The following is a 14850-nucleotide window of genomic DNA, read 5'->3' on the forward strand; positions in this document are numbered from 1 at the left end:
AATTGATCCTTTTTAGAATTGCCAGTGTAATGACTTCAGTGAGGTCCATGAGGTTAGCCTCTTGGAGTATGAGCTCCCTGATTTGAGATAATGATCACCTGCCCAGCCAGGAAGTCTCACTTGTATATATGTATTGAGGAGTCTCGGGGCTACCGACACTCAGAATCCAGACTTTGTACCTGAAGCACTCTTAGGAGTGAAATTGAGTTTATAAATAAAGGGAATCTGGTGAAGGGACAGCGGCCTCTGCGGAGTTATTTCAGCCAGTGAAGTTTGTGATAACTTTTGTTGGATGAGCCTTGGGTGTTAAAGGATGGAATTAAAGCTCCATTTTGTTGGTATTGTTTAAATCTCACTACTGCCAGTATACTCATTCATCTTAATTGGCATCAATAAAAATGTTTATGGGATGTGGGCATTTAACACCAGCATTTATCGCCCATTCCTAATTGCTGTTGGGAATGTGGTGGTGACCTATTGCCTTGAGCTGTTGCAGTTCAAGTAGTCCATAGTATTTTATTTACCTTGTTTGTAATGGTTTGATGCAGCTGAGTGGCTTGCTAGACTATTTAAGCATGTATTTCGGAGTCAACCATGTCATGTGCCTGGAGACTAGGTAAGGTCCCAAAAGGACTTTTGGTTTTTAAAAACAACTGATTAATTTCATGGGCATCATTACTGATTAATTTATTCATTCAGATTAATTTAATTAATTGGATTCTGCAAGATTTAAAGCCAAGTGGAAACTGAACTCTTGTTTCTGGAGAACTAATCTCATCCAATAATTTATGTTAATGTTCCCGATAAATATTACTTTGTGCAAGTACAGACACTTTCTGTCAGTAGTGCACTTTTAGTAGATACAGTCAATATAATATTTTGTCTTGAATTCTGAGGTTCCTTACATTGTTGCAAAATCCCATTTAGTTATTTCAAAACAATTTCGCTGTTGCCGTTGGGCTGAATTTTATGGGTTCTGGATGCAGCCCTTTCCTTCCTCAGCTAAAGTATCAGAGCTGGGAAACCCACCCACAATCCCGACAGCTACCCCAGCAGTCTAACCCTGAGAACTGCGTCAGTTGAATGGCCAACAACACTGCACTCCTAGCAGCTGGGAGTGGTGGCCACTGCTGGGGCTACTGGCAGTCCCACCGCACCAAGAAGCCTCAGTAAGTCTGTGTTCAAGAGGTCATTGGGAGAGATTTAAGGGGGTTTGAGATGGATTTGGGTGGGGGGGGGGGGGGGGGGGGGTTGAGGTTGATGCAGGCTTTGATGTCAGCCTTTTAATTGATCACGACTTTACCCTTCAAGTAACCAGACCAAGCCACAGAGTTCTCTTTTAAACAACTGTTTTAATGCAAGCTGTAGCAAGGACATTGGAAAGCTACAGCTCACATTTCTGTAGCTAGCCAGAGTGGTGTATTCCAAGATACATAAGCAAATATAGTTTTCATGTTCAACTACAATTAATTAACATATACCAATCACAATCACTTTACGCTTGCTTCATTATAATATCCAATCAGTCTGAAGACTTAATACATCATTGCTACAATTTGTCTGATGTCTGATTTAATGAGCTTTGCCCAGACTAATGGCCTTGATGCCTATCTGTGAAAGCTTTTCTAAGAAGACCTTTGTTTTTCAACTTGTGTGGTTATTAACTCTTTTTCGGGTGGGTGGTGATGACTCCAATTGGTCTGGGGGGACCCACAAAGGAGGAACCACCCTCTATCCTTTCCCTGCAGCCGATATGTCTGAAGCTGCTGGGCTTCCCTCTTTGCATGGGCCTGCCTCCATTGCAAGCGACACAGTAGTGGCTGGGAATGAGACACTTTGGTGACCATTAATTGGCCATGTAAGTGCTTAAATAGGCCCAACATCTCCCTTCCCCCACTCATAAAATCTTGGACAGGCTGGGAGTGATCAGGTAGGTGGTGGGAAAGCCACTTTCTGGATTTTAAATTCTCCCCACCAGCAAGGGAACATAAAATTCAATCTGGTAAAAATGTATTCCCAGAGTGCTTGGTGTTCTATCATAATGCTGGGGGCGATCTTACCAGAATTTGGCAGTGTTGGTTCTGGCAAGAAATATGACGTGTTTCCAGAGAATCTGGTCAGTTTTCTCTCCAGATTGCGCTGCACACTGTCCCAAAAAGAAAACAGTTGGGTGAGTTTTGCACCATCATGCAGGGAGGTGGGGCCTAAACACACCGGCAAAGCCCGACTGCTCTGAAACCAAGGAGCCATGTTCAAAGGACGCCCCGATAAGAACATGAATGATCCTCTTCCCTAGCTCACCATGGAAGTCCCAGGGACTCCCCCCACCACCCTGATTGGAGCTGGCACTTCTTTTCCCCCAACCTGATCAGAGTCAGCACCGCGTTTCCCCCACCCCCCCCCCCCCCCCACTCCCAATCGGAGTCGGCACTGTCCCCCCAACACATGCAGTCGATGCCAGAACTCGCCCAACCTGGCAGTGCCAACCTGTACCAGGAGACATTGTCAGACCACAGCCTGGCTATATTCCCCTTTATGCCTCTGGCGGGGACCCCCAAGAAAGATTAACATCGGGGTGGAGCTGTTGTGAACAGCATCGATGTGTGAATTCTGTGGCAGGGACGCAATATACTGTGACAGGGGTGTGTTAATAACATGGGAATGAATTTAAATGTATCTAAATTTGGTCCATGTCCATTGTGGGCATAAACCTGATTACGTTGCCAGCGACGGGCAGCGAAAATCCAAAGACGCAATCTCACCAACAAAATCCATGACCTCCAGGTTTTGTCGCATCGTGAGCCCCCATTGGCAATCTCACCAACCATGAGAGTGGGCTCAGATCCCACCCACTGTGTCTACTGGGCTAGATCATGGGCATTGTGATATGAATACATACCGGCCATTAAACCCGCCACTGTTGAAACTTTGACAAATGAATATGGAAATGTATTCGCAGCTTAAGTGCTGATGTTGTTTCAATAATTGCAGCAGTGTTTCTATAATTTGTGAAACTGTAATTAAACATGAATAAATAATTTTACTCAAGGTACGATGCATGTGATAGCCGCTGAAGTTAAGCATTTAAATCTCTCCTTTAATTCTTGGTAATACTGAAGCTAGTTGTATGAACCAGGGTTTTTGAATTATCTGAAACAGTTGTGAGGTAATGTCTGAAAATAATCATCCATTTCAAGAGGAAATGGGGTGAGTGATGAAATCCAGATTAAAAATTGATGATCACCCTCATAACCAGAACCTTGTGTATGCATTCACAGACTATTACAACAGATGACAGGTACCTGTGGCAATTTTACTTTCTGATGCAGGCTAACCTAATTGTGGTTTACAATTCCTGTCAGTAGGATTTGGCATGTCCCCCACAAGTACATCTGTTTCTGCACAGTCTGCCCATGTGGATTGAATTTAACAACGACAAAATCTGTAGCATTTACATGTCAATATCTTTTTGTCTTTATTGGGGGTAGACTTAAAGTGAATAATGCTATTGAAATGAGTTATAACACAATTTATCCACTTAACTCTTACGCATGGACATCTGCATTTATCATATTATTTGTCTTTTTTTTCCCTTCAATGAGATCAGCTACCATGGCACAGTATAGGGGGTTGCACAAGGCACCTTCCTTGATGATTTGGCTCAACTAAAGAAATGAATTACATTTATATAGTGACTTTTGCATCCTTTGGGCATCCCAAACTTTTTTTACAACCAATTAAGTATTTTTGAATGATAGTCATTGTAGAGAAACAGCAATGAGATGGTGAATAAGTAATCTGTTTTTTATTGATGTTGTTTGAAGGGTGAATATTGGCCAGGACACTGGAAGAACTTTTCTATTCTGCTTTTTTTTTAATAATGCAAGAGGTTTTTTTTTGCACCCACTAGAGAGGGTAGTGGGGGCTGCGATGTTTTATCTGAAAATTGGCAATTCCAACAGAGCTGCACTCCTTCAGCATTGTATGTTCGAACATAAGAAATAGGAGCAGGAGTAAGGCCTACTGAGCCTCCTCCATCATGCAGTAAGATTGCGGCTGATGAAATCCTCTTTTCCCGTCTTTCCCCATCCTTTCCTATATCCCCAGATTCAGTCCAAAAATCTGTCGGCTTCAGATCTGAGAGTGGGACTTGAACCCACAATGCTCTGATTCTGAGGTGAGACTGTTCGTACTGAGCATCAGAGGAGATGGAACATTTTGTCTTACTCATGGATTGTGTAGAGGATCTAATACAATTTATTTTTGTCAATTTTATTGTATTTTGCAATTATACATGTTTTAAACTTAAGCTGGGCTTGCTGATGAGATGTAGGCTCAGTTGGTAGCAAGGCTATCTGTGGTGATGCTTGCGTCATGTTCTGCCCCTCTTATATTTCCATTCATATTTTCTAGTTTATTTATCTGGGTGATCTATGATGGAAGGATTATGTTTTGCATGTACGTGAGCTGGGAATATGACAAAAAGCTGATTGTTGGACGAACTGTAGGTCAAAATGTGGGCAATTTGTTACATCTGTAATTTAAGTTGTGGGCATACTCGGAGGAAATAAACATAAGTACATGGAGCCTGATGGAGGAAGCCCAAGGGTCTGATTTTTGCTTGGATATTTTTTGGAGTTAAAAAGCTCCATTGTGGGCAAGGTGTGGAATTGAGCTGCCTGCCTTTGGCAGCAGATGCCAACTTGGTAAAGGAACTGAACCATGCACTCGGAGTGGTAGCCTGGAAAATTGTTAAGTTTTCTGCCAACTCTCCGTAACGAGGCTGCATGCTATTTTGTTGGTTAGCACTTCAATTAACAACAGCCTCTCTTGCCAATATAGAGCAGCTGAACAGGAGTAAGAAGTTGTTGCTGAGGATTTCATGTGTTGTTTAAAACTTGTTGTTCAACCCCTGTTGGAGTTTTGGACAGTGCTTTCGAGGTGCACGAGGAGACTTTCTGGGAGACTTTCGTCAAGTCTTTAACATTCTGTTGACATTAATTCTGGAAATCTTCTGAGGACTTCATCCAAAGAGAATTGAGCGCTGTGCTACTTGACTTTTATTGAACACCTGTATAGGGGTCACTAGGAGAAAGGGAGAGATTGATCATCGACATTTTGTTAGGGTACCCCTTGGATTGGAGAAAGGAGATGATAGAGGCCAGACAGAGGAGTACCAGTCAACTGCAGCAGAGAGGGGCAGGGGCATGAGATGGATACTTTTTCTTTCCCCTCCTGTGGCACTCCCTCTCGACCCCATTCCATCAAGAACTCTGGTGCCCTGTCCAAGAGCCTGTGCATCCCCTTTTTCATCTCCAAGCCACCCTGGAACATTCCATTCTATGTCAGCCAGTGCATTGTGCATCTTTAGCAGATGTGGTTACATGGAGGCTGCATGAATTGTTTCATGAATATAGCTTCTAAATAGCACTCGAGTGTTAAACCTAGAGATTTCTGTTTTAACAACTCCAGACACATTCAAATGGTGATAATCATCAATTAGCACCAACAGTGTGTGGTAAAACCAGACTTTGAAACAGGCATGTTTCATTAGCACAGCCACAGCCTAGGGCTGCAAGTTGCCTATTGGGACAGAGGAGGCGGTGAGTGGGCATGCAATGGATTGTCCCTCTTTGGAAGAAAAGTCAGCATGGAGTTGACTCACTCAACACCAGTGACCCTGCAGCCTATTGGACCTCCGGATGAGGTAAATCTGGGTATTAGGTGGGGAGGATTGGAGCAGCTTGGGGAGGGGAGCATGGGTTGTTTATTTTGGAGAGCAGGTGGATAGGAAGAAAGGGGAGGTATCTGAGCAGGGCTACCCTTGATGCACAAGGGCACCCTGTGAAGATAGTCCTCCCCCCCCCCCCCCCCCCAGTCTCCTACCTAACCTTTTAAAATCTGGCTGCCCATGTCATCCATATTATGGTGTGGGCTGGTTATTCTCGGGGTCAATTACATTTTGAACAAGCTCAATTGACTCTTGACTTTTTATTGAAATATAGTGGACAGACTGCTGATTCTGTTGCCTGTCCACCATCTTTGTTATGAGGGTGAACTTAGTGGGGTGAGGAGAGGAAGTGGGTGGGGTGGGCCTCCGTGCTGTTAGAATCTGTATTCAATCTTGCATCAAGATAACCTTCCAAATCAAATGGGGAACAGTCAATTTCTGGGGATCAAAAATTACAGAATTATTTCCTGAAATAATGTATTCTGGTGAAACTGATGCATTCTAACAAAATCTGAGCATATTTACATCGATGCACCATCGTTCTCATTTCTTCTTGCCTTCCCTCTGTCTGCATAACTCAAGAACACCTCCCACATCCCATGTAATGAAAACATTCCAGCTGAATTGTAACCACAAATTGCTTTGTGGTCATTTTATAGGCCCCAAAGATGGGCTTCTTTGTCTTTTGTTGGCAGTCATTTATTGTCGTGTGCGATTGTGCATGAAATAGCTAGCAACTCCCAACCTTTTCATGCATTCCATTTACCCTGGCCAAATGAAAATAATGCATCAACCTGTTTACAGAAGCATCCACTGTATATTGGGTCGCTTCAAACATTGAGCTCACTTTCAGTTGATATAGCAGGATTCCCAAAAGCAGTGGTTCTCCTTTTGGCTGCACGTAAAATGTTTTGTCCACGTATCTGATTTGCTTTTAGCTTGATGCCCCTTTCAGCCACCCAGGGAACTTTGAACAGCGGCTCATTCGCAGGAAGACGCGGGTTCTCCTGATATTGTAACCCATACAGTAGCTACCACTGTTCATGAGATCATGAAAATGATCAGCAAGTGATGGGAATAGTCTTGCTTTTATGGAAGTTGATTCACATTTCCTAATATCTGTTTGAACCGTACCCATGTGTTACAATAGCATTGCCTTGTGATCTGGCATGGATCCTTGTGTCTTCTGCACATGCATTTCTTAATAACTAAGTGGAAAAGCTTGGTTCAAAGCTATGAATTGCTTATTATTCGACATCAGTGAGGGGAAAAAAGTCATTCAAAGTTATCTGTAATAAAAACACAAAATGCAAGAGACAGCAGCTTGGGCTGAATTAACAGATGTGGAGATGCCGGCGTTGGACTGGGGTAAACACAGTAAGAAGTTTAACAACACCAGGTTAAAGTCCAACAGGTTTATTTGGTAGCAAAAGCCACACAAGCTTTCGAGGCTCTGAGCCCCTTCTTCAGGTGAGTGGGAATTCTGTTCACAAACAGAACTTATAAGACACAGACTCAATTTACATGAATAATGGTTGGAATGCGAATACTTACAACTAATCCAGTCTTTAAGAAACAAAACAATGGGAGTGGAGAGAGCATCAAGACAGGCTAAAAAGATGTGTATTGTCTCTCTGGAGACAATACACATCTTTTTAGCCTGTCTTGATGCTCTCTCCACTCCCATTGTTTTGTTTCTTAAAGACTGGATTAGTTGTAAGTATTCGCATTCCAACCATTATTCATGTAAATTGAGTCTGTGTCTTATAAGTTCTGTTTGTGAACAGAATTCCCACTCACCTGAAGAAGGGGCTCAGAGCCTCGAAAGCTTGTGTGGCTTTTGCTACCAAATAAACCTGTTGGACTTTAACCTGGTGTTGTTAAACTTCTTACTGAATTAACAGAGACAACTGATGAATAGTCATTAACCTGAAGCTATCTGTCTTGTTTCAGGATTGTCTTTGGCATTTTCCACAAGAGTAAGAAAAAGAGTTACTTTAAACGTTGCATTTTAAAGGCACGCCATTACAACGTGTTTTTTTTAAAGGTTAGAAATAGTGTGTTGTTCCGATCCTAATGAGCTTGCCTCGAAGTTGTTTCCTATTGACTGTAAATAATCTATTCGGTGCCTTGTTTCCATAATTCATGAACACCTTTTCACCCATATTGTTGGATGGAATTTTTTTAACTCTGAGCAATTGAGAATTAAGCAGGTTTGCAACAAAAACGGCAGTGAGCCAACAAAGGCAGGTTTAAAAAGTGCAGCATGTGGAGGAGTTAATCTGTGTTTACATCAAGCAAGATGGCACAGGAAAGCACTCGCATTATTTTCATAGTATTAATGATGATAATTTGTATTCAACAAACAAAATGATCCCAATTATAACGTTGTACATTCATCTAGCTGTAGAATTAAGCCCTGCGTCACCTCTTGTTAACTCACTCCACCGTTAGAAAGATTGAAGGTTGTCAATCAGCTATCCAGTCTAGGTTAAAGGGAGTGTTATTGTTATCCTCTAAGCCCTGTTATTGTACAATTGATAGTGCAGACCAGATTTTATATGATGCGCTTAGGTAACGTGCAAGACAAACCTAAGAAGGTAACAATATCAAACCTGAATTTGTAATTTGTAACAGGACCTCATTAATTCCTTAGCTACCTGCTAACTCAAATCCCTTCTTTGACTTGCTTGCAGAAATCGCCCGACTAGGATCTTTTGTGTGAAATAAAACTGGTCGTTAAATCTTGAGCCATGACTGTCGTCCTCAATCTGCTTAGAATAGACAAATTAATATTTACAATTCAGGCTCTCACTAAAGTAATGTGCCTCCAGGCTATCTATTGTCCTTTTACTGAAATAATTTACATTGGGGGTGACGCAAGCTGTCCAGAGTGCATGCTGTCTATTCAAAAATAAATTAGTAGTCACTGTCACAATATATAATTCAACATGGAGCTGATTATGAATTAAAATTGCAAAGAAATAAGCATTACACTGCTCAATATCTGAAATGTTGTCATTTTACAGAATTAAAAAAATTAATTGGTTCACAAGCTGTGGCGTCACTGGCAAGGCCAGCATCTATTGCTCATCACTCATTGCCCTTGAGAAGGCAGTGGTGAGCTGCCTTCCTGAACTGCTGCATCCTTGTAGTGATCTTTTTTTATTCACTCGTGGGTCATGGGCGTTGCTGGTTGGCCAGCATTTATTGCCCATCCCTTGTTGTCCAAAGGCAGCTGAGAGTCAACCACATTGCTGTGGCTCTGGAGTCACATGTAGGCCAGACCAGGTTAGGGTGGCAGATTTCCTTCCCTAAAGGACATTAGTGAACCAGATGGGCTTTTCCATGTGTGTAGGTATACTCACTGTGCTATTAGGTGGGGTGTTCCAGGGTTTTGACCCTGCAACTGTGAAGGAATAGCAATATATTTCCAAGTCAGGTTGGTGTCTGACTTGGAGGAAACCTTGCACGTGGTGGTGGCTCTGTGTACCTCCTACCCTTGAGCTTCTAGGTGTAAGAGGTCATGGATTTAGAAGGTGATGTCACAGTAGTCTTGGTAAGTTGCAGCAGCGCATCTTGCAGACATGTGCGCTGCTGCCATGGTGGAGAGGCTGCTAGTTAAACAGAATGCTTGGTCCTGGGTGGTGCTGAAATTCAAATGTTGCTGGGGCTACTCATCCAGGCAAGTGGGGAGCATTCCATTACACTCCTTGACTTGTGTCCCCTTGTAGATGTTGGACAGGCTTTGGAGAGTCAGAAGGTGCATAAATCACTACAGAATTCCCAACCTCTGACCTGACGTGGTGTGGCCATGTTATTTTTGTGGCTGGTCCAATTACGTTTCTGGTCAGTGGTAAGAGTCTTGGAAGGCATAGTGGCACAGTGGTTAGCTCTGCTGCCTCACAGCACCGGGTTCAATTCCTGCCTTGGGTGACCGTGTGGAGTTTGCACGTTCTCCCCGCATCAGTGTGGGTTTCCTCCAGGTGCTTTGAATTCTTCCCACAGTCCAAAGATGTGCAGGAAGGTTGATTGGCCATGCTAAATTGTCCCTTAATGTCCCAAGATGTATAGGTGAGGGAAAGTAGAGGGGTGAATACGTGGGGTTACAGGGCTAGGGCCTGGGTAAGATGCTTTGTTGGGGAGTCGGTGCAGACTCAATGGGCCAATTGGCCTCCTTTTGCACTGTAGGGATTCTATGATTTTCGAATGTAACAGAAACCTCTCCTTCACCTGGCTGGGGAAATGGGTACGGGCACTGCAGGATGAGGAAAACCAACAGGCTGAATATTACTCCCAGATACATTTTCAGAAGCCAAATCAAAGCATTTTTAAAACATTTTTAATCAGTGTTCATCCTTCCAGACAGAGGGTTTATTGCATCTGCACAGCATGTGAATTGCATTTATTATAACATTTGAATTACATATAATGTGATGTGGTCCCCCAAACAACCCTTAATATAAATCTCAAACTTTTCCTGTATCTGACATTTCAAAGAAGGGAGATAATTAACACGTAATTAAAGACCGCACTAATGTGTGTGTCCCAACCTGTATATTTTCATCCAAACAACCAAACATACAACAGCAACCCTGAATTTAAATGGTGAGCTGGGATGCTTCTACCACAGCTTAAATTGGAGATTTACCCCCCCGAACCATCAGTGTCATCACCCTACTGTGTAAATCCGCTGAAAAGGGACATTTAAGCAGTTCCTTTGGGATTCCAACAAATGTTATAGCAGGAGATTGAACAACCCCTCTTTGAGTTTATAACATAATGTAGGACAATGCTTAATTACCAAGTCAGCTACCATATCTTGTAAATGGGCCAATGTCTAGGACTGCCAAAAGATGGCTTCTTTTCAATAAAAGGGCTGTGAAATATTGTAATAACCTCACTGCGTATAATTAAATCCTCAAAGCTTGTAGAAACTATTTAATCATTCAAGCACACACACATTGTTTATCCACGAGTGGTTTTAGGAGGCTTTGTTCAGGCTGCACTAAAATACTAAAATTATATGTTTTGCTTCAGATTACACCGGGCGGTAAGGCAGACCTAGCGAATGTTGGACTAGGAGATACTGTGCTATCCATCAATGGTGAAAATACTGAAGGAATGACTCATCTGGAAGCACAGAACAAAATCAAATCCTGCTTCGGATTCCTGGCGCTCTCCCTAGGGAAGTAAGTTTGCAGCAGAACATGGGTTGGGGAATGTGACTTGTAACCTTCATAAATACAATAGGGTTTATGTAAGAATAGTTGATGTATACCCTGTCTCTTAAATGTAATCCTGTGGTCTTCCTGCAAACTGAGATAATTGTAATTTGACATGAAGCATGCCATATGGTATAATATGATGAATGACTTAGTTATGTTATATTTATAGTTGTAAACAAATATCATTTGTGTTCCTCTGCTCAAAATGTGATGGTTTGATCAGATAGTTCATTGCATGTATTGGAGAGCTAAGTCCTTTATTTTCCATTGAACTCTGACCAAACAGATTGAAGATTAGGACGAGGTGTGAGGGAGGGGCTGCATTACTTAATGATTATATTTATACTTCACAATTTATCTTCATTTCAGCTAAGGCAAACATTTTGAAGACCCCAATACTTAAAGATGCTTCATGCATGTGTTGTGTGGCTTTATATTTTTGTAACAATTACTATCTCAATTTGTGGTTTTGTCTTCCAATAACAAAGTAGCAGGAGTGACAATAGTTGGCAAAAACATTAATGTTGCTTTCTTCCCACAAGATCTCCAGTAACTAAATTTGTAACTAAAGTGGTTTTGAAGTTATTTATATTTCTGTTGTGGGCTGAATTATTTTGGGAGACTAAGTACAATATAGTTTTTTAGAAAAATGAAAGATATGAGCTAAATAGTTCATATTTTAATGGGACACGTGGCCCAGAGACTTGAGGGTGTACACACACAAATCTTTTGAAGATGGCTGGGCAGGTTGAGAATGCTGTTTTATTGTTTTTAAGAAATGGGACTATTATTAATTGAGGCATAGAGTACAAATGCAAAGAGGTTATGCTGAACGTTAACTTGTTCGGCCTCAGTTGGGGGATTCTATTCAATGCTGGGAATCACACGATGGGAAATTGTCAAGGCCTTGGGGAAGATGCAGAAGAAATTTATTAGAATGGTGTCAGTCAGGAGGGCATTCAATTATGTGAAAGGACTGAAGGATCTGGAAGGCACCTCCTGAATGAGTGATGGAAGCAGATTAAATAGCACGATTTGAAAGAGGATTTGATAAATAGTTGAAGGGGGGGGACAGGGAGGTGAGGTGGGTCTGTGCCTGTCTAAACAGCCTCTTCCCACATTGGCCACTCCACCCAAGATCTGCTCACCACAAGTGCTCCTTCCCCAGCTTCTCCCACAAGAGTCCCCTCCCTGCCTTGAGATTTCCTCACACTTACCTGATCCTGGACTCTCGGACTTAGAATCTGGGGACTGTGTGTAGGCCCCAGCCTGGAGACTGCTGCTGCTGGGACTCGGTTTGGCAGGCAGGTGTCTGAGGCAGGACCTCTGCCCCTGTGAGGTGGAAGTCATGACTCCAGCCAATTACCTCTCCTTGGAGCATAAAATGGCAGTGGGGCTGCTGAGTCTGGATGGAGAAGCAGGAATCTCTATCTGACGAGCCCTGGCTAATAGATTTATTCCTCCATGTTGATGCAGTTCAACACACTGGAATTGATAATTGGACCCAAAAGCTCTTTAAATGGGGAACAGTGAGAAGCAGCAGATCTTGCTGCCGGACTGTTTCTGTATTGTGACTGTCATAGTTTGAGTGGAGGAATGTCGTAGTCCAGAGGTGTCAACCCTTTCACGTAAGAGACCATATTTCAATTTCTTTTCTCACACACTGGCTTGGTGAGCAAATTCTGGAAGGTAAGGCATTGGAAGTTTATTGTGTTATTGATCAGAACATCAAAATGTGCATTTTTATGAACAAGCTTCAAATGGAAAGATTAATTTATTAGCTAACTTTCCCACCACTGTATTCAGTGAGGTTTCTGACATTGTAGCTGCAACAGCATGGTGGTAGGTTATGCCAAATGTTAACTTGTTCGGCCTCAGCTGGGGGATTCTGTTTAATGCTAGGAATCACACGATGGGAAAAGTGTCAAGGCCTTGGGGAAGATGCAGAAGAAATTTATTAGAATGGTGTCAGGCAGGAGGGAATTCAATTATGTGAAAGGACTGAATGATCTGGAAGGCACCTCCTGAATGAATGATGGAAGCAGATTAAATAGCACCATTCGAAAGAGGATTTGATAAATAGTTGAAGGGGGGACAATAGGTGAGGTGAGGTGGGGCTGTGCCTCTATAAAGAGCCTCTTTCCACATAAGCCAGTGCTAGTGGGGTGGCCAATGAAAATGTATCTGGGAGTAATATTCAGCCTGTTGGTTTTCCTCATCCTGCAGTGCCCGTACCCATTTCCCCAGCAAGGTGAAGGAGAGGTTTCTGTTACATTCGAAAATCATAGAATCCCTACAGTGCAAAAGGAGGCCAATTGGCCCATTGAGTCTGCACCGACTCCCCAACAAAGCATCTTATTCACAACCTGTCCCTGTAACCCCACGTATTCACCCCTCTACTTCCCCTAACCTATACATCTTGGGACATTAAGGGACAATTTAGCATGGCCAATCAACCTAACCTGCACATCATTTGAGTCACCTCTCATTTACATGAATGTGTAAAACCCAGCAGAGTGACTTTCTGGAGACAGATCAGATCAGTTACCCCTCAAAGCACATACTGAGACTTTGGAATTATCTTCCTAAAGCTCTCTGCCTCTTTTAAGACAACATATTTAAGTGTTACTAAGGAAAAAATTAAATATTTGATCAAAGAAGCCAAAGCGGTGATTAATTTCATGGTATAAATGTGCATAAATGGTTCTTGTTAATAACAACACTGACTTCTACCTCCATTCTTCTCACCGCATTAGTCACTAGCTTTGCATCATGCACTCAGGTTTTCAAAAATAATTATGAACAAACTACACTATGCTGCCATGATCAGAGTCAGAGAAACTTTAGTCATGAACATGCAACAATGAGGACAAGTATCCAGATATTGCCTAAGTGGTTTTTTTTTAATCAAACCAACATTAGTAATACTTTACCTGGACTTTTATCTTGCTGTTATATTTTGTACAACAGAGCATTCACTCACTTTGTGAAAATAATGTATAATTAAGTGACATACATTATATTCCAAAGAAATACAGAAAACATTTCCTTGAAGGCTCAAAGCTAAAGATACCACAATATGCTGAGCCAACCCACGTAGACCAGGAAAATTCCACATTCAAATGCTGACTGGATGACCTTAGCTCGGTGAGAGCAAGTGTGCTATAATTGGCCTCATTACTCCTGACTTAGTGAAGTAAAAGAATAAATCATTCTGCACTTGATCACTATTCGGTGACCTTTGCTGCAAAGTGCATGGTAGAGGATAGGATTGAACTTGGCTGTGAGATTCTTGATGGCTGAAAACTATGGCACCATTCCCTACCCACACACAAAATCGAAGAGGGCACTATCAACTTCCTGACTGCCACCCAACCCCTCCCTGCCAACAAGCAGACAGCCCCTCCCTTGCAGCCGTCCTCTTTTCATTTAAGATCAGATGAGATGGAACAATAATATTGGGGCACTAAAGAACCGATGATATGAAAGGAAAGAGATTATGCCTTTTGACAGTTAAAAGGGTACTTTGAAAAATTGAAAGACCGTGTAATATTAGCAACAACCCATTGAAGGGCATGGAGGAGATCAAGATAATGGTTAAACTGGCGGTTCCAAGCACAGCCTGTGTAGTAAAAACATGTTTAGAAGTCAGAACTAAGACCAAATATGTGGCAAGGTAATGTGGATTTCACTGGGTGGGTATAACATCAGAGGCTGTGGTTATCAAATTATGGAATATACTAGCTACATACATTCAGAATGGAGAGGTCATAAGCACACTAGGGTAATCTAATGTAGTATGGAATTGAGAGGTAAAATGAGAATAGATTCATTTTGAAGACAAGTAGTAACATCTGCAAAACATTGGGGAGAGAAAATAAGGCTGGAAAT

At 42.1% G+C, this 14850-nt stretch overlaps 1 protein-coding gene across 2 annotated transcripts in view; it reads left to right on the forward strand.

Moving 5' to 3' along the window:
• pdlim7 (PDZ and LIM domain 7) overlaps positions 1-14850 on the forward strand; it is a 142395-nt gene that overhangs the window by 39277 nt on the left and 88268 nt on the right. For both annotated transcript variants that reach the window (XM_078231039.1, XM_078231040.1), the window contains exon 2: positions 10772-10923. In XM_078231039.1, the coding sequence (XP_078087165.1) occupies positions 10772-10923 (152 nt within the window). The remainder of the gene's footprint in view (positions 1-10771; positions 10924-14850) is intronic.

This window comes from Mustelus asterias, chromosome 16 (genome assembly GCF_964213995.1).
Source record: "Mustelus asterias chromosome 16, sMusAst1.hap1.1, whole genome shotgun sequence".
NCBI lineage: Eukaryota > Metazoa > Chordata > Chondrichthyes > Carcharhiniformes > Triakidae > Mustelus > Mustelus asterias.